Genomic DNA, 20,816 nt, shown 5'->3' with positions numbered 1-20,816 from the left:
AAGCATGGTCTTCCTTGTATTGGTATGTCTTGGCTGCTGCGGAAGCATGGTTTTCCTTTTGTTTACACCTATCTGATGATGTTCTAATAAATGCTTCTGACTCCAGCAAACCCCATTTTTATGTGCTTACTACTTCCAAATCCTAATAGACCATGGCCTTTTTTTAAATCAACAAAACAATAACAGATGCTCCTCATTTAAGTTTTCTTTTTTATGTTCTCATGAATATGAGTGCTTGTATCTGCAGCTGTCCCATCAGTACGCATTTATGGCATGTAAACAAAATACCTGTGCATGTTGTTGTCTTGACACCGTGAGAAAGCAGCTTACCAAGAGAGCTGTTCATGGGTTAACAGTGCCACACTCTTTCCCTGCAAAGACTGGAAATCTCAGCTGGGCTCCCATTTGCATACAGATGCCACCCGGCTTCCCTCCGAATGCACAGCTCAATACTAGTTTCAGATGTCAGGATATGGAGAAGAGGGCAGAGGCACAGGGAGAGGACTTGCAGCTAGTTAGGAGACCCTGAGGTCAAGGCCATTAGCTCTCAGTTTGCACCAATTGCCACCAGGTGTCCCAGCAGCTCATTTGGTTTAATGCTTTGAACTGGGACTTAAAGACCAGATTGATAGCCACACCACTGGAAGGCTGAATCTGCTCCCTGGGACATAATGACAGAGCTTCTTCGCTGGTGGAGAAAGAGGTCACCATTCTGTAGTCAACAGCAGAACAAGCATCATCATTGAGGAGGCGGTGGGAGGAAGCCCCTTGAAGAGCCCTGCTGGGCCATGTTCCAGACCCCGCCCACCCGCTGAAAGTTCTCCGGTCATTCACAGAATATTCTCCGGGAGCCATTCAGGAGAAAGAAAGCTTTGCATTCAATTCAATGCTACTTTACTGTAGCAAAGTTTGTGTCCAGTGGCACCTTTAAGACCAGCACAGTTTTAGTCAAGGTATAAGCTTTTGTGTGTAAGCACACTTCTTCAGATACTGACTGATGACAGAGTGTGCATGTACGCAAAAGCTTATACCTTGACTAAAACATGGTTGGTCTTAAAGGTGACACTGGACGCAAACTTTGTTTTATTTATTTATTTTAATTTGTTGGATTTATGACCCACCGCTACCGAGCAAATCGTCTCGAGGCGGGTTACAGCATAAAATAAATCCCTGCAAGAACACTGGGGGAGGAGGTGATCGTGAATTGAAAAAATGATCCTGTACAGAGGTATAAATATGCTGGATATTATAATGAGTGCATATGAATGAGGACTAAATAAATAATTAGTACTATGAGGGAGAGGCCAGTTATGAAGGTGGGATTCCATGTAATCTTCCTGGTGAAAAATCCTCAGGCCCTTCTAATCCCTTTTCAAGAATAATGTAAGAATTGTTTGTTTTCATCACGGCTTTTGTTTTCGTTGGATAAAGAGACAGGGAATTTGAAATAAATGATTGTAAAATAAATGAGTATAATGATGATTTCATCGATTCCTCCCAATCCTGCCACTGTAAATAAATGAGGAAAATTACAGTTAAAGTGGAGATTAAAGGTACCGGATTTCTAGAAGCATGTGGGGGAGGGGGTATGAGATGCCACTGTGAATGGTGTCCCTCTGCATGTTTATTCGGAAGAAAATCCCACTGACAGCTCGGAGACACCCAAGTAGGTGTGCAGGGCAATGCAGCCTCAGATCCAAATCAGACGTCAAAGATGAAAAAATAAATTTTGATGAGAACAGAAAAGTATTCGCAGAGATCAACTGCAGGGACTCATCAGGAAGAGAGAGATTTCTCACCTCCCGTCTGCTTGCCCACTTTCTACTAAAATCAGACTCCCGCTCTCTCTTTCTGCACAACTGGGGCAGACTCCTGTTTAAACTTAAGTGCCTCGGTCACGCCATATAAACGCTTCCTTTTCAGTATTATCCACTGTCTCAATTCAACCACTAGAGGGCACTCCTTGTAAATGTGTGAAGCACATGAGGAAAGTCCTTTTCAAAACCAGGACATTTGAAAGAAGAGAAAAACCCTGCACCATTTATATATTTCTGTTCCAGCACAGTCCACAATTGTCATTTCTGATCGGTTCTTTGCTGACTGATCCCAGGTCAGTTGAGTTGCCTGCAAGACTGATCTAAATGAGAAACCACTGGATCCTGCAGTTGACTTATCAGGATATATAAAGGATATATAAAGGAACACATAAAAGAAAAGTGGACAACCACAGAATTGAGTGAATCTGGAGGTTAATTTTGATGTACAGCGGGAAGAATTTCTATTTGAGTGTAGTGTCACATTCCAAAGGGACTAGTATAGAGCCTTGACATATATCCTTTATTATATAAAGCAGTTTGCATTTTATGTTCCTACTTTTCTTTTTTGAACCTTCCACACTTCTGATAGCAAAAATGAATGCAGCACCCTGCAAGTCTATGAACATGAGTGCAACTAGTTTGTATGGTCCCTTTTGTCATGTGATCAAGTCCCCTGAGTGATGATCTGTGATGTGACATGGTTATTTTAACACCATGTAAGATACCAACTGTCCTCTGCAAACCTAGAAGAGAAAAACTAGGGTGTGAGAAATTATTATGCCTAGACTGTCATTTTTAGGGACTGTATGTGTTGGTCCCTGCCCAAAATTTGAAAAGATCATCCCAACTCATTACAGAAACATTTGCTGTCCTCAGAATCTATAAATGTCCTTAAAAACCCAGGTAATTAAGTAAAGCATTTTCAAGATTTCTCCTGTCTTACTATATATTTGCAATTCTACATAAAGTACTTCGTTGAAAAAATTTATTAAACCTATACAAAATACTCTCTTTGCAGCAACATTTCATAATGATTTAAGTTTCATTTTTTAAAAAAATCTATGCCACTTCTCCAATGCATTGGCCTTCCAGGCAGCATACAAATTCAATTCAGAAAAATACAACAATAAACAAAAACATTACAGCCTAAACATGGAAGTTAACTTTTAAAAAATTCCCGTCATGGACTAGTTTACTGTGATGTCATAGCATGAACCTTCTGACTATTCTGGGGAAATATAGTTATTTCCTGCACTATTCAGATACAGACTGTGCTATGAACTTCAAACATCCTTTAGAACAGGGGTAGTCAACCTGTGGTCCTCCAGATGTCCATGGACTACAATTCTCATGAGCCCCTGCCAGCATTTGCTGGCAGGGGCTCATGGGAATTGTAGTCCATGGACATCTGGAGGACCACAGGTTGACTACCCCTGCTTTAGAACAAGGGTATTGTAGTCCATGAACATCTGGAGGACCACAGGTTGACTAGCCCTGCTTTAGAAGACGCATGAACAGTAGCAGGAAAGGAATTATGCTTAAGGTGAAATGCTACTTCCTTTGCATCTGCTGCATTGCTTCTGCATTTTGTACAAGCATATCCCTACTGTGCTCCAGTGCAAAAGGCATAATAAAAATGGCCTCCTCAGCAAATGGTGTAAATTCAGAGCGAAAAAGAACGTGTCCACTTGCTTAGGGAAAGAAATTATAAAGTCTAGGAACAGGACAGGAAGACGGGAAGAAGAACAGAGGAAAGAGGTGGCTGAGCAAAGGGGAGGGGCCATTGGATGCTGTGTCTGCACAAGGCCCGTGAGCTGAAGAGCCACGCTCAGTTCCTCTGCAGAGTGTTCTTAAAAGATGACATTTGAACTGATGTATGGAGACTCAGAAGAGGTGTAGAAGAAGAAGGGAACTGGAGGAGGAGGAGAAACCAGTGAGAACATTGGGCTGAGAAAGACTTCACGCTGGTCCCAGACAGGCAGTCACCTGAATAATCCAACAGTGAGCTGCCAGTGCCTCACATAATATTAGCACTGATCAAAGTCATTACGTTTCAGAATGAATAAGACACTCTATAAGGAGCACTTACCTTCAGACCGATGAGTGGACAGAGGTGTCTGAGTCTCCTTCGAATATGATACCACTTCCCGAGGCAAGAAGTCTACCTGGGTAATCTTTGAAACACCTAGCTTGTGTAGGCGGCGGCTAGAACACGCAAACAGACAAAACAAAACATTAGCTGAGGACTGAGGAATGCTTCCACAAACAACACATTGCCTGGTAAGATGGCATTTGCCCGCTGGAGCATTCGTATGAAGGGGTGTCGTAGGGAACAGCAGAGCAGAACGAGGCCTATTCCGCACACATTGGATAATGCACTTTCAATGCACTTCAGAAGTAGATTATCCTGTTCCGCACAGGAAAATCCAGCTTCAAAAGCACATAGAAAGTGCATTTTCCAACACGTGCGGAATAGGCCTAGGGCTTATTCAGGACTGTTTGCAGCTCCCATGAAGCAGATCATTCCTCCGGTGCCACACTGGCTTGCACATCATGTTTAATGCAAAACTTAGAACTCCCAAATGTTAAACTGTGAGCACGCACTCTGCAGTACATTCTAGTCACAAGCCTCCCTTTGTAAACTGCAGTGCCCAATTCATTAACATCACCAGAACCTTGACTACTGGACTTTATCTTTGCCACAAATGAGGTGAGTTGCTTGATGTTTAAGGGCGGAGCTAGTATGGGGGCTGTAATTCTGTACAAGAGGTGGAAGAGAGACTGCAATATCACTTTGTGCCTGTTCCTATTTCCCCCTCTTCCCTACTGGCTTTAGTAAAAATATGTATACGTGTATCAGCTCTATAGCTAAATCAACTAAACTGAATTCTCTTTAAAGCGGGACATCCTTTTGGTGTCTCGGTGCACCAGACAGAATCTGAGCCCCTTAAAACTATTCTCTCATGGTCTAATTGTTTTGTAGTTACCTCTGCACATTCCTTAAATGACTGAGGCCAGCATGGCATAGTGGTCAAACTGTTGGAACTAGGAACTAGGTCAGGGGTGCCCGAACTGTGGCTCACCAGATGCCCATGGACTACAATTACTACGAGCCCCAGGGGCTCGTAGTAATTGTAGTCCATGGGCATCTGGTGAGCCACAGTTTGGCCATTCCTGACCTAGGGCAACCAGGTTCGAATCCTCACTCAGCCACAGAAGCTCACTGGCTGATCAGGGGCCTGCTACCACCTCTCAGCCTAACCTACTTCGTGGGGTTGCTGTTGAATAGATAAGGCAGAGATGCAGGAAATGATGTGACAAGTTGCTCTGGGTCCCTTGTGAGGGAGAAAAGTGAGGCATTAATTCAAAAATTAGAACTCTAGGTTCAGGAAGGAACATAACGGAAGATTTCCCACAATGAACACAGAACAAAGGGAAGGACACTTGGTCTTTTTATTACTTTCTAGGCATACATGTTATACATGCATGTCATGCATTCCACATACATGCAGTTCTAAACACGTTTCGTCTACAATGAATTGAGTGGTTTTCTTTTGGAAACAACCCATTCTTTTCTCCCCCAAAAGTTTACTGAACCATTCCCGCACGTTTAAATGGAGATTAAATAATCAGAAGCAATCCTTTTCCAGAAGGTTTTGGTTCTTGCTTCTCATTGGGGGGGGGGGGGAACAGCCTTTCCCAAATTTTGTAAAATTTCATGTAACCAGATTAGGATGCTGATGATTCAGTGTAGTGGTATTTTTAAAAATACACAGGATGAAACAGAAAAAGCCCATTCAAGAAGCAATTTCAACTTAATTCTTGCAAATAAAGTGATAATATTAAAAAAAAAATACAAGAGTGGACAAATACCCAAGTTCAGAGTCAGACTGGAGCTGCAGCACTGAAGGGTCTGTGTCCCACTGCAGGGTCCTAGCGTGGTTATCAGCCGCACAGCACAAGAGGGGGGGGGGAGGAGAAAAGCATACCATTAAACTGAAGCGATGGGGGAAAGATATCACTTCATAACCCGCATGCCATATGTAGTACAAGCACAGAACACTGAGAGCACAGCTCTAAAATACAGCAGGGAACCCCAGACAATATCACAGAGTGTTCATTGCCCAACAAGAACAGGTCATTAAACCTATGTCCAGTGAGAGGATTCGACTGTGTTCATTCAGTTAAGAAGGCAAACCTAAAGCAATAGGCCTCAGGTGCTTAACTGATAAATATGTAATCAGATTTCAAATTGGATGGGTAAGAGAATATTGGAGATTGTAAATTGGCAAAGTTTAATGAATGTCTTGTACCCTTGTATCTTTTTTCTTTTTTCTTTTTTTCTTCCACAATCCAAATAAATAAATAAATAAATAAATAATAATAATAATAATAATAATAATAATAATAATAATAATAATAATAATAATAATAGGAGGAAGAAGAAGAAGAAGAAGAAGAAGAAGAAGAAGAAGAAGATTTTAAATTGGATGTTGTTTGACAACCATTTGTCCTTTACAAATTGTTTTACAATTTGTAAAAATGCCCCTAACTTCCAAGTCACACAGAAGGTTTCTGAGTGTGAATGTGAGCATCTGCACACTTAGGGTCCTCGGAGAGTACAGCCTGCAAGCAGAAATGAGTGGCTTCATACAGATTTGAACATATGAAGCTGCCCTATACTGAATCAGATCCCTAGTCCATCAAAGTCAGGATTGTCTTCTCAGATGGGCAGTGGCTTTGCAGAGCTTGACTGATGTCTTTTACCTCACCCGATTTTTTTTAGCCAGAGGTACTCGGGATTGAACTTGGGACTTTAGGATTGCCAAATAGAAGCTCTACCACTGAGCCATGGCCCCTCCCCAACTTGCTGTAAGACGCATATGCAAATGAAGCTGCAGCAGGAAAGGTGAAATCTCTGCTCACGCTACTCAGGGTATGATCTTCCTCTAAAGACGCACATTGATAAATACATGAATAGTACTGTGTGTTGTGGTTGAAGAGCAAGGAAGAGGCTTTAGGTAGGTGATGGGAGAAGAGTGCTCTCTCAATCCATCAAACAGGGGCAAGCAAACTGGTCTTTAAAGTAACAATGGTTAATAAATGGGCTTTCTAGACCAAGGCCAATGTGTCTCAGAAGGTTGCCAAAGCGACAAGTGAGTTATTCTGCTTATGAGCCAAGAGATATAATTTTTAATATAATAAAGCAAGCATGCTGTTTGCAGCTCCATGCCTAGCTACTCAGGGAAGCAACTCTGATAATTCAGATCTAGGGACAAATTCATATGCCTCTGTTCTATGTGGTCAATCCCTATGAGCTGACACAATCCCATTTTCGCCTCGACAGATCTTATGCTGGCTTCACTCTGTGGCAGGAGGGCACAAATTCTGAGGGTTTTTCAAAATACAAACTAATACATGGAAGTACGCGTAAGCCTATAAAAGCCACGTTGTGCAGAAAAGTCAGTATGTGGAGGAGGTACTGAAAGAAAGAAATGAATGAAAAGCATGTGGGAAAGAGGGAGAGAAATTATGAGAGGGAAAGGTTGTTTTTATCTTGCTGCAACACCCTAAGAAGCGCTTTGCAACATTTGGCTGAGCTGGGTGCAAAGAAAGGGAGAGAAATGTCAATTTGTTAGGCCAGGTGTGCCATAAAATGTAACACCAGGTCCTGGAAATATAATCTTTATAAAGGTGATTTCAGATGTTTAATGAACCCAGCTCATTACAAAGTAATATCCTAGATGGAATGGGAAGGTAATTGTAAAGATTCTTCTGGGTAGAAGTTTCTCTGGGGCTTTGGCCAGTTCTGAGCCCTATCTAGCCCCAATGACAGACCAGATCAAGAGTCATATCTAATAGTAATTAAACATACCAACTGTGTGGAAGCCCAGTGCCTCTACCAAAGGGCCTTATAGCCTAAGGCTGGGGTCTAAATTAATGAGCTGCCTAAGTGCTCAGGCCTTTTGCCTTACCTTGGGTCAAGAATTAAATAAGGGTGTGAAACTTCAGCTCTTGTGATTGCCAATAGGTGATCCCAGACTCTTAAGGCCTGGCATATATAACCAGGTTCCCTTGCCTAGCCCAACAGAACTTTATGCCTTCTGTCATTCAGGATGTAGTTGAAACCACTGAACCAATCCGTGCTCTAAACCTAGCTCTTCACCCAGGTTCCACAGTCCTAGGCTGAAACATACACTCCGGGATTAAATTTGTAAATACCTTTTCTTAACTACAAACTGGCATCTCTTTCTCCTCTCTTCCCTCATCCCATTCCAGGCTTAGTGAGAAAACTCCCATCTAATCTTCAGTGTCCACAAACCGTAAACATCTTGACCTTATGAGTACCTGTGGCCCAGGCAATTCTCCCTAAACACTTCTCTGTCTAATCTTATGCCTTCTCTGCTAAGGGCCATCCTAGGTGTTACGGCCACCAACGCCATCTTAGAGAAGATTTTGGCCATTTTTAAAAAATGCCACAAAGGTCTGATTGGGCCAGAAGCCTGGGCAAATTAAACCATCTTGGGCTCCCTGCACCTTTTCAACTATTCAAGCAGGGGGGGGGGCTGTTTTGAAAAGGTATGAGGGGAAAACAAGTTCTCCTGGTTCCTCCATCAAGTCCTTGCAGCATTTTTAAATCACCATTCCCCACCCCCTAAAATGGCCCTGGTGGCCACTGGTTGCTGTAATGTCTAGTTTGGCTCAAACTAACAAGAGGGGTTTTCAGCCATTTTACAATGGGGATAAAAATTAGTCAGGTCTCTCCATCTCCCTTTAACTCCCTCACATAGTATTCTTCTGACGTTCAGTATTTTCCCACTTTTAAAATGCAACTGGTTATTATCTTTGAATCCAGATGCAATATCTTACTTTTTTCTCTCCCCCCACTTTCTCTGTAATTTGCCTTGAGGCTTACTGAGAAAAGCTGGCTATAAATAAGCTAAGTAAATAAATGTAATGTACACATATAGAAAAGAAATTCTGCTGCCTCCAATTGATGCGACTGGATTCTACACGCTTTGGGACACGGAACGCCACCAACAGGAAGAAGATCTAGGTGGACACTGCTCTTCGGTTTAGCAGAAATCAGACACAGTCAAATCAGATTAGGAGCGCTGTTATTTATCACATCCCCTGCAACTCACACTTGTGAAGGGGAGAGAGAGGATGAGGGCAGATTCCGCACACTGACGCATCCAGATGAAACAATCAATATGGAGTCCATTAAAAGAGGGGAAAGTAACCTTGAAAAGGAATGGCAGCGGGGCATTTTCAAAAACAGCAATTCTTAAAGAGGGAGCAGGAAAAAACCATGTTGAGCAGGACAAAAGTATGTGAGGAATCTGTTTTGAAAGGGATGTCTTTGAAAAGAAGGGGGAAAGCACCCAACAATTTTTTGCATGAATTTCTAGGATGATTCTACATCATCCAAAGAAGAAGAATAAAGAAATATTAGAAAGTTCCATCTTGCCCCCTACCTTTCCACCCACCAACACACTGGCACATAATCTGAATACTGAAATGGGGGGATAAGGATCTGAGTGCTCGTCAAGGGTGAGGGGGAAAAACACTCACGATGCCTAATGTGTTACAGAACTTGCATATAAAACCGAACAAAGTGAAAATGACCTCCGTAATGCTGCCAAGGTCATTAACGAAGAGTGTGATTTGTTGAGTTTGCGCCAGCTCCTAATGTTATGAGTGCCTTGGGGCCACTTATACCTGCACTCCCGGGATACTTAGGAGGGGGGAAAAATACATGTCACTTGCTCAGGGCAATCATTATCCCTTTCGCTCTACCCTCTTTCTAAACCTGACAAACTTCCCAAGTGACAAGCAATATTCCATTAGGGAGAATTCCATTACAGTGCGATTAAAGAATGAGCCGGGGAGCTAAATTCTCAGCAGACAAAAACAACAGCAACTGTTGGATGAAAAGGTCTCCCTTGGTGACTTTACAGGAGCTTGCCCTTGCTCCTGACGAATTCAGGCTTACGCTTACATCTGGGAATGAGCTGCAAGGGAGGTGTCAATGGTGAAGGAAAGAGCCCATGTGCAGAGATCAGCGTGGTTACACAGCTAATAACACACTCAGTAGTCACACACTACAATTTCCAGACTTCATTTCCCTATGTGTAATTTGGGAATCATTCGTGCTCATTTTGCCAGAATTATTTGGAGGGTGGACTAGTGATCTTGAAGATGAGCAGCTGGGGGGTGGGGGCAGGGGGGAGTGCTTAATATCAGAATTGAGAAGGATCTGCCTTGAAGCCACTTCTTTGGACCAGCAAGCTTTTCTCTAACCTTAGGTGTGTGGGAGCAGGTTGTGATTAGTCAGGAGTGTGGAAAAGGCACTCTGCACATGTGCAAAATACAATATACTCATGTGTTATTATTCAAATATAACTTAATTGTTATAATTAGCGGTTGGCTCTTGTGGCCCTTTTTTTTTTGCATGCCCAGGGAAATGCTGATCGCCATGTTGGGGTCGGGAGGCAAATTTCTTCCAGGTCAGACTGGCCAGGAATTCTGTTTTGTTTTTTTTCTGCGGTGGTTTCTAAGTGCATGTCCCCTCAAGCATGACTCTGAAGGGGCAGTGCGAAAATATTCTTTTTAAATGAAGATAAACAACAACTGTTTTCTCCCTTCCTCTATGGCTTTTGTGTAAAATCCACATTGATTCTGGATTCCTGTGTATCATTATACACATATATCTCCACAGATATACAGCGGGGCTGACTTCACAGGTGCCAGTTTCCTTGGGGTCTGAAGATGGTGCCACTTCTAAATGAGAAGATTAATTTTAGCTTCCATGGGCAAATTCATTAATGCGGCAGATCCATTAACTGCACTCGTTTTTTGACAGCACGTTGCATCTTAATAGTAGATAGTACTAAGCGTGCTAAGACACCCCTATGAAACACCCTTTGGGATGAAAAGCACCCGTCCTCATTGAGCAGTAGCAAGAGAAACTTGTTAATGAGAAAAACAATCAGTGATCTCAAGGACTGAGCTCTATGTATCCTTGAGGAATGAGAATATGGAAATATTTAATGATGCCAAAGGATCAAATGGTTGGGGGGGGGGGGAAGAGATTAATACTGACTGGGTAGCTGGCAAGCATCCAAATCCAATCTCGCCTTTCTAGGTCATAATTATACAGCCTTAGAACAGAGTACTATGAATATTTATTCAGAACTACGTCAGAGAACTAAGTCAAGTTGTTCAATAATACATATTCTCAAAAATGTGTGTGTGTGTGTGTGTGTTAGATATGTGTATGTGGGAGAGACAAGGACAGAGGCCTTAAATTGCAATCCTAGCTGTATCTAATTAGACCTTTTTCTACACTAGACATACCCTGGATGCATAGGACCACTTGATCATATATCAACACATGTAAGGACAAATTGTAAGAAAAAATAACAACACAGGTTCCTGTTAGACACACAAATGCGGCCATGAAAGACTTTTGAAAATTCTGGGTTCATACAGAGACAAAACGAAAGCACTCAACTCAGCTCACAGACAACCACATTGCATTCAGAATGGTCTGTTTAATCAAGAACAGAAATACAGCAAGAGTTGCCATTTGGCTAATTTTGATGTCACTCAGTCCTTACATCTTCCTACTCTAGAAGAAGAAGAGTTGGTTTTTATACTCCGTTTTTCACTGCCTGAAGGAGTCTCAAAGTGGCTTACAATCGCCTTCCCTTCCTCTCCCGACAACAGACTCCCCTGTGAAGTAGGTGAGGCTGAGAGAGCTCTGAGAGAAACTGCTCTGTGAGAACAACTCTATCAAGACTGTGACTAGTCCAAGGTCACCCAGCTGGCTCCATGTGGAGGAGCGGGGAATCAAACCCGGCTTGCCAGCATAGAAGCCACGGCTCTTAACCACTACACCAAGCTGGCTTTCTACTACTTCACCTACTTGTCTCTTGAATAATATATGCTGTACAGATTCTGTGGGCATCTGGAATATTGGCAACTTAACGTGGGAATGTGTATTTGGTACTGTTGCCTGTGTCTGGTGTTACCACATCTGATTGAGTGTGCCTGTTAATTCCCCAAATCAAACTCTCTCTGACATCTCCATATTCAAGGTCCCCATACTTCTTCCAAATTTGTGCCAAAAGCTTCCTTACGTTGTCAATAACCTCAAGGTTACCATTTGGCATCTCACCACCTCACCCAGGCATGTGTCCAACACAAGTGTCTTCTGAACTACAGATGAAAATCACAGTAAAGCATGAGAGGGGCAGGATTTAGCTCCTGTTACCCAAAAATACCACAGCAACAGTCTCCTTTATTCTTTACACATCTAAATATGTGATAGTTCCCGTTCTTATTATTTATATATTATTTAGTTCCATGTCCTGACTTCTGGGTTTACAAAAATAATTTCCTGCTTGTAGCCTACATGCAGAAATTACCCATGAATGGGGAATTTATCTTCTTAGCTCCTGGACATTTGACAAAAAGGAGACTTTGGGTAAAAACAGCCTAGGTGAGTTAACAAAAACAAATAAGATTCTTTAAAAAAAAGAAAACCAATAACACTGAAAACAGAAAAAGTTGATGATCCCCATTGGCCTTGAAGTCGAAAAAGGCAGACCAGGGAGAAGTCTGCACGCCTAGGATAATGCACTTTCAATGTGCTTTGGCAATTGGATTTTCCTGTGCAGAACAGGAAAATCTACTTCTAAAGTGCATTGAAACTGCATTATCTATTGTGTGCAGACTAGGCCCAGGTGCACAGGAGGGAAAGTACAACCTCACCATCCATAGGTGAGAAGTTGGGGGGAAGTAGCATACAGGTTGGGCTTCTGACAATCGTTCGTCTCCAGACTGACTGAAGGAAAACCACTGCAGTTCTTGCCTATTCAAGAAAGTTCACATTTTGGGAGTCACTGTAGAAAGTTCCATCCAGCATATTAATTTACTTCAAGTTTCCTGTCCTACATCAGAGTCTATCACATATCCCAGACAAGGAAATATCTTACAGACCAGTTTCAGAACTGATATCCTAAACTATTTTAGGCAAGTCCAATGGATGGCACAAACAGTGTGAGTCTGCTGACTTGTTTCTTTTGAACAGCATATTCCCACCAGCAATCCATAAATTGCCACTGAAACACTTCTCAGTTTTAAAAATGTCCTGCCATGAATTATGAGAGATTGCCAACAAGAAACACTAATCAAACAGTGGAATCCTATGCCAAGTTACTCTGCTCCAAGACCACTATGGACTTAGGGGGAAGAAACTTTGCATCGGACTGCAGTATAAACCCCCTTGGAGTCTACAGAATTACTAAAACAAGGGGGTGGGCAATAATATACTATACACAAACTGCTTTACAAAGCAGATGTCCACACTCCAACCAGTTTAACAATGGGATGGGAAACAGTGGGAAAGAGATTCACATGAAAGAGACACTGAATAAGTCATTCATCTTACCTTCCTACTGGTCCCAAGTCTCCGGAGTCTTGGCTTCCAGCTTCACTGGGAGTGCTCACTGATTTCGGAGAGGGAGACATAGGGGTTGGGACTAAATAATGAAAATAACAGGTATCCCATGTTAAGACATGCAACGACTGCACTGATGAAGAGCAGACAAATCATAAGCAAGGATCCAAATGATAACATGGATGGATGGTTGGGAGAGTTTGAAATGGTGAAAGCAAAAGCAGGAAAGAAAAAGAAAAAGAAAAGGAAGAAAGTCAAGTGAATTCTCAATCCTTTTGGAAAGTAAGGTTGAAATGAATGTTTAGACTGATCTGAGAATAAACGGATATAATATTAGCACCCGGGTAATACCAAAACTTAGAAGTCAGGAATTATTTTGATTTGTTTCATTGGACAGTTTCAAGCTGCACAAATCAGAAAACACAAATATACCTTCAAGAAAACATTTTGAAAACTGTAAAAAAAATATTGGACATTTACTGAAATGGTTTCCTTTCTGGGATTTATAATTGTGGCTGATTACACAAGGAGGCATGCTGCATAATTATTTGAACAGGGTTCATTTATTGGGCAGATTAACTGGCTAATGTTTAAAATGATGTTCTGTTCCACCATGTTCACGGTGATGCTCTGGTTTATGGGCAAAATCTCTGTGGTGGAATTAGCTTCTTGCCATAGAGTTTTGCCCAAAATGTTCCCATTTCAAGGCTAAATGCAGACCAACTGTAGCAACCCAGCTACTACAAAATCCTATCCTCCCCACCCCGCAAATTAGCACCTGGAAGTACAACAGCAATAAAAAACGGAAACAAAATATTATTTCAAGACAACCACAACAAAAAAGCATGTAAATAAAGCCTATTCATTAATGTTTTAAAATGCTCAGTTTACCAAAGTACGCCTTTGACAAAATTTCACAAGCATTGTATTGCAACGTAAAAGGCATTTAATCTGTTCTAGGAACTATTACCAAAATGCATTGAGACAGCAAAAGGCATCCATTTATCATGGCTGCTTCTGGGCAGCTGCAGGTATGAACTGTCAGGTAACATGCTTAGCATTCATCTCTCTCTCTCAGTGGGCCCCGTGCTTTGATTCGCACTGATATCTTTCAGAAGAATCATGGCATTCTACAGCTGCTAAGTCCATGGACACAGCTTAATGGGTATTCGGGTTGCCAGCTCTGGGTTAGGAAATACTTGGAGATTTTGGGAGTGGAGCCTGGAATGGGCAGGATTTGGGGAAGGGCCTCAGCATGGTATAATACTATAGAGTCCACACTCCAAAGCAGCTGTTTTCTGCAGGAGAACTGATCTCAGTATCCATAGATCTCCTGTAAAAGCGGGAGCTCTCCAGATGTCAACTGCAGGGTGGACACCCAAGTGAGCATGCCATAGTGAGGGTAGGGCTGACAGAAGCTGGCCAAATTACAAAGTTTGGTTTCATACCTATAATGGAAACCTGCGTCATGTGCCAAAATGACAGAGGAATCCTTCCTATGTACATCATAAAACAAGAGCTGCATTCACGACATGAAAAGATATGGAATACTTGCTTGGATCCAACCATCAGTCTGTAGAATACACTGGTGGATGTTGATCTTCCCATGTTTCCCTGTTCCTGTTTACTTCTGGAAACATGGATTCTTGAGTACGGGACCCATGTGGACAGGGGAAAGGGAGGAACACTGGTTCTAGACCAATGCTTGTGAAATAGGGAGGCACTGGAAACACTGTGCATTTTAATCCCACAACTTCAGCCTACACAGCTTATGTGGCATGGGGGAAAAGGCAGTAGCTCATTGACAGAGGTAGCAGGTATAAAGAAAGACAATTCTGTGCTTGAGATCTTGACGATCTGCCGCCAGTCTGAATGGACAATAAAAACCTGGATGACCTAATACTCTAACTTGTCATAGGGCAGCTACAGACAAAGAATGTGAGCTTGCTGTGATGAAAGCAGAGCTGTGGTAAAGGATGGTACAAAACTGCATTAGCTCTAAAGCGATTAGGATGCTGTGATGGTGTCTGACATAAAGGATATGATGCAATCAACCTTTCTGCCTCCCTGCCCCCCCCCCTCCATCCTTAAAGTACAGAGCAGCTCCTCTGCACAAGAACATCTCATTGCCTGTGCCTGCTGCTTTAACCAACCTGCGCCAGAAGGAAGAACTAGGGCTAGTGTGGCAGCCTCCTTGCACCAATGATTAGAAGCCTTGCATTTGATCTTAGGTCCTTTTCACACAGACTCTTCGACTTGCTTTGGATTCTGAAAGCAAACAGGCCTTTTTTTCCCCCAGGGTTTCACACACTTCATGGATACAACACTGGCCTTAAACCAGATGAATGGTGCTGTCCTCTGACTTTTCCCTAAATCTGTTTTGATCTTTTTATGGTTGTTGTATTTACCCTTAAAATAAATCCATTAGTCTTCAGAAACCCACTGCTGTTGTCGTATGTCAGGCTATGAAATATATGACAGGGGGGGGGGAAGTAGCATTTCGTGTATCTTTCATTATAAATCTAGTTTTAAAATGCCAAATGGTATTTATGAACGCATGAAGCTATTTTGTGTCGACATTGTTCTATCAAGGTCAGCATGATTTACTCTGACTCGTATGGGCTCTCCGGGGTCTGAGATCTTTCATCTCCCCCACTCATCCTTTGAAAGGAAGGTGCTAGGAATGAAACCTGGATCCTTCTGCATACAAAGCAGATGTCCCACAACAAGAAACAGCCTTATTCTGCTGAAGGAATTTTACAAGGATTTACAGGGGGTAGCCATTATTGAATGGCCTGTTTTAATATATTCAAAAGGTGGATTTGAATTAAAATATAAATAACTTTGCACAAAAGGATATTAGATAGCCCTCATTTACTCTTGAGGACTGTACTCTGCATAAATATAATTTAGAGTCAGCAAGCATATGTGCTCCCCTGATTCCTTTGCCTCTATGTTTTTGGCTCTTTTCAGAGCAAACAGAGCAATCCTATGCGGGCCTATTCAAAATCCTACCCAGGAAAGTAATTGGAGGATGGTGCCAAACAAAAAGACAAGGGTAAGAAAAAGTTACAGTAAAGGAACCTTCTTCCAAAATGAAACTATTATGTGTATGAAAATGCTAGAATTAAGTAAAATCAAATCTATTTCAAAATGGATGGAATAAGAGTAGTGAAAGATAGTGCTGATGGGGCTGCGGAAAAGCAATTTTTAAGTGGGAGGTATGAAAATGTCTGACAAGACTGACATTTAGCAAAGATGACAAGGAACTGGTTATATGGGTGAAATGCAACGGACATCACCAAAACAAGGGTAGCAAAGCATGCTCTAGACAGAAGAATGCATGAATCTTAATGTCTTGAGTGAGCTTATCGGAGTACCTAGAGGTGGTTCGGGTGAAATACCAATGCTCTGCAGCAAGGCTTCTGTCTCTCTTCTTTTGCGGTCCAGATCTGAATCTTCCTGAGCTGGCTCTTTCTTTTGCTGGAAATCTGCCTGAAATAACAACCCTGAACAATTAGCCTGAGAAACAGTAGCAAGTCTTAAATTACAGAATGAGTTTGCCAGCACACTTCATACTTTGTACATATGAATATTCTGAGATGACCACTGGAGAATATCAATATAACTAAGTCCGGCTTCCTTCTGCAGATACCTAAATCCACAGATTAGGGCTATGCCGATGCTCTAGAGATATTTCTTCAAAATAATCCCTCAAATGGAAATATTTTACCTGCTTATGTGCAGACAATGATCCTAGGGGCAGAGCTGGAGGTGGCTGCCACAAAGAACTGTTCCAGGCCCTGCCACTGTGCCAAAGTATTCCAGTAACAGTTCCCAGGCACTTCTGCTGCCACCACCTCAAAGTTCCCCCCACTTTTAATGTAAAAGTAAAGGGGCCGATTCCTGGGCTGACCATGAAATTAGCAAAATGAGGCATCCGAAAGAGACAGCAAGATTACATACTCAGGATTCCACAGCTGTGCAGGTTTACATGACTTTTTAAACTAACACACACTTGGGGGACCCCCCCCCTCCAGATTTCATAATTAGGACTGTGTATGTTCTAGGAAACCCAAAAAGATGACAATTGCTAAGAGTCAAAGGGGGAAAGGAGGAAGGAAATTGGCCTGCTCAAGCCCCTAAAAGTTTATAGATTCCTGAAGATTTGGGTGAGTGGGATTCTCAAATTGTGTCCTTTACCCTTCCATGAAGCCTAACAAGATATGGATTTCTGCGTGCCCAGGAGGTACACAGAAAGAGGATATGTATATTTTAAAAAAGAAGTAACTTATCAAGGGGTAAGACTACTCAAGGGGTAAGACTACTCATTGGCTTCCAGGAGTTAAAAGGATAGTTCAAGAAGAGTTAGGGAGGAAAGAAACAAGGAAAGAGAAAGCTCATCCTCAATTGCTTAACAGTTTTTAAGTATCAAGTTGAAGGAAACTACAGATCCAGTTAAGTCATACTGGGAGACAACTCTTTAAAGGCCCTCCATTTGTCAACTGCTATTAGTCATCATAACTAAATGAAAACACTTGTACAGAGGCACCCTATATCAGATTACCAGACCCTGAGGGCAAACTGGAGATAATTTCTTCAGCAAGTACCTACTTTTGAATTCTCCAAAAATCTATCAACCACTGTAAATACATTTGTAGTCTAGGCATTGCCTTCTTTTAATCCCACTGATCAATCTTTAGATTTTTAAATCTGGAACTGGTATAAAATAGTCAGACAAGTCTGAACAAAAGTTGAACGGTCCACCCCCTCCCGCAATGGTTATTTCTGATAGCTTTAGCAGAAACGGTCTAAAAGCACAGAATACTAATAAAGAATTTCAGCCACAACAAGAAGATATATTGACTTAATGGATGCCCACACTCATTTCAGGTAACTGCTACTAATGTATAATTTTCATGTGTAGATGTGCTAGTTTTTTGAGCCCACTTAGCCTGTTCAGTTGATAAATTTCTCCTTCTGCTTTTGTTAAACAAGTCAGGTTTTTTTTCAACAAGTATGCAGCCATGTGTCGGGGACCCGCTTGCTAACTGAAAAAACAGGGTGCCCCTTTGAAGAAAACGTCACGCCAGGCCTGGTGAACGATACAACAGGAACAAGCTTTATTTCAGCAACGTGGAGTCCGCTGGTATGGAGTAAGAGCTTCCACCGAACTCCAGGTGGAAGCTCCCTTTTATACAAAACCCACCTCCTTAGGCTGTATTGCCCCACCCAGTACTTGCGGAGGGAACATGCTGATACAATCATGACTCATGCACATATGCGAGGTTTTCCGGGGTTCCTGATGGCCCATTTTCCTGGAACAAAGGGCCATCTCCGGGCCCTTGTCAAAAGGTGGAGGGGGACATTGAGGTTCTTTAGCGGCCATTGCCACCTCAACGATCGGGTGGGGCGCCCAGCTGCCGGCTTGCCTATGATCACCATGCCCTACCTCCGTGATCGCGGGCGCCTCTGATGGCGGGGTTCGGTCCGGTTCCCAAGCCACCAAGGACCGAACCACGACATTCTGCCCCCCCAAGGGTCCATTCTCCAACCCCCCGGGACGGCCAGGATACCGCTTGTGGAAACGTTCAGTCAGTCGGGGCGCAAGGACGTCCGCTGCCCAGACCCATTCCCGGTCCCCCAAAGCGAAGTCCTTCCATTCCACGAGGTACTGCAACTTCCCCCTGTGGAGTCTAGAGTCCAGGATATCCGCCACCTCGTGGTGCTCCCCCCCCGGCAGGACCTCGGGCGCTGGCGGGGAAAACACGGGGTGCCAAACGTCACCGTCCGGAGTTTTTTTTAGAAGGCTCACGTGAAAGACGGGATGGATGTGCCGGAGGTTCTTGGGGAGCTTGAGCTTGACCGAAACTTCGTTGATCGGGGCCAAGACCTCGAAAGGCCCCAAAAACCGAGGGCCTAGCTTCTTGCTGGGCAAATTCAACCGTAGGTTCCGGGTGGAAAGGTAAACTCGATCCCCCGGTCGGATCTCCTCAGCTGGTCGTCTCTTCCGGTCGGCGTCCTCTTTCTGCGCTGCCTTGACTTTGTGGAGCTGCTCCTGCAGCGACTTCCAGCAGCTCCCGGCACGCTTCCCCCACTCGCGAAGGTCGGCCGATTCCCGGGCGGGGACCTCTCCAAGCTCCGGGAAGTGTCTCAGGTCTGTCCCGTAGACGACGGCAAAAGGCGACATCTCCGTGCTGCTGTGGTCTGCGTTGTTGTACGCGAACTCGGCCAGGGGGAGCAGGGGCACCCAGGTGTCTTGATGATAGGAACCGAAACACCGCAAGTACTGCTCCAGTACTTGATTAACCCGCTCGGTCTGCCCGTCCGTCTGGGGGTGGTAAGCGGAGCTCAGCCCTTGCTCGATGTCTAACAGGCGCAGGAAAGCTTGCCAAAACCGGGACACGAATTGTGAGCCCCGATCGGAAATCACCTTGTCCGGCAGCCCGTGCAGTCGGAACACGTGATCCAGGAACATCCGAGCCAACTGTGAAGCACTGGGGACACTGGTGCAAGGAATGAAATGGGCCTGTTTGGAAAATAGATCTACCACCACCCAGATCACCGTTTTCCCCTTGCTGGGAGGCAAGTCTGTTATAAAGTCCATGGAGATCACTGACCACGGCCGGGTCGGGACCTCGAGCGGGTGCAGCAGACCTTTCGGCTTGCCAACCCCCGGCTTGCAGGTCAGGCAGACAGGACAACCACTGACGTAAGCTTTTGTGTCCCGCCGCAGACTGGGCCACCAAAACCGCCGCCGGGCCAACTTCCAGGATTTTACGAAACCGAAGTGCCCGGCGGTCTTAGCATCGTGGCAGAGGCTGAGGGCTTCCCGTCATAGCCCTTCCGGGACGTAGACAGCCTCCCCCCTCCGCCAGAGACCGGAGTCCAAAATCAAAGAGTCCCGGAGCTCAGCCAGCTCCTCGTCTGTCCCGTAGGCTGCCACTAGGCGGTCTCGGAGCGGGGCGGTCGCCGGGTCGGGCTCCCATTCTTCCCTGGCCCGACGCCTAGTGACGACCCCCCGTCCCAGCTGCTCCTCACCAAACACGGACCTGGTGCAGGGAGCGTACCCCTCCCCATAATGCGGCAGACGGGAGAGGGCGTCCGCAAGGAAATTCTCTTTGCCGGGGATGTGACCAAGCTTGAAATTGTACCGCGAAAAGAACTCCGCCCACCTCATCTGCTTGGCGTTCAGGGATCGCGGTTGCCGGAGCGCCTCCAGATTCTTGTGATCTGTCCAGACCTCGAACGGCTCCTCTGTTTCCTCCAGCCAATGCCGCCATTCGGTGAGGGCGAACTTAATCGCAAACGCCTCCTTCTCCCAGGTAGACCAGTTCCGCTCCGTTTCGGCGAATTTTCGTGAGAGGTAGGCCGCCTGCCTCAGCTGTCCCGCCTTGTCTCGCTGCAGGAGAACCGCCCCGGCTGCTGCGTCGCTGGCGTCGACTTGTACCACCATCGGCTGGGTTGGGTCGACGTGCAGTAGCGTGGGCTCAGACGCGAAAGCTTGCTTGAGGGCCAGGAACGCTGCCTCC

The 20,816-nt window shown here is 44.1% G+C and overlaps 1 protein-coding gene across 7 annotated transcripts in view; it reads right to left on the bottom strand.

The window, feature by feature from the left end:
* DYNC1I1 (dynein cytoplasmic 1 intermediate chain 1) overlaps positions 1–20,816 on the bottom strand; it is a 222,370-nt gene that overhangs the window by 172,213 nt on the left and 29,341 nt on the right. For 2 of the 7 annotated variants that reach the window (XM_077303653.1, XM_077303652.1), the window contains exons 3-6: positions 16,665–16,779; positions 13,276–13,417; positions 5,691–5,750; positions 3,907–4,022 (exon numbers count right to left, since the gene is read on the bottom strand). In XM_077303653.1, coding sequence (XP_077159768.1) covers positions 3,907–4,022; positions 5,691–5,750; positions 13,276–13,417; positions 16,665–16,779 — 433 coding nt within the window. The remainder of the gene's footprint in view (positions 1–3,906; positions 4,023–5,690; positions 5,751–13,275; positions 13,418–16,664; positions 16,780–20,816) is intronic. The other 5 variants (XM_077303656.1, XM_077303654.1, XM_077303655.1 and 2 more) reach the window with 5 other exon arrangements.

This window comes from Paroedura picta, chromosome 11 (genome assembly GCF_049243985.1).
Source record: "Paroedura picta isolate Pp20150507F chromosome 11, Ppicta_v3.0, whole genome shotgun sequence".
Taxonomy (NCBI): domain Eukaryota; kingdom Metazoa; phylum Chordata; class Lepidosauria; order Squamata; family Gekkonidae; genus Paroedura; species Paroedura picta.
This window is presented reverse-complemented; position numbering and strand designations above follow the sequence as displayed.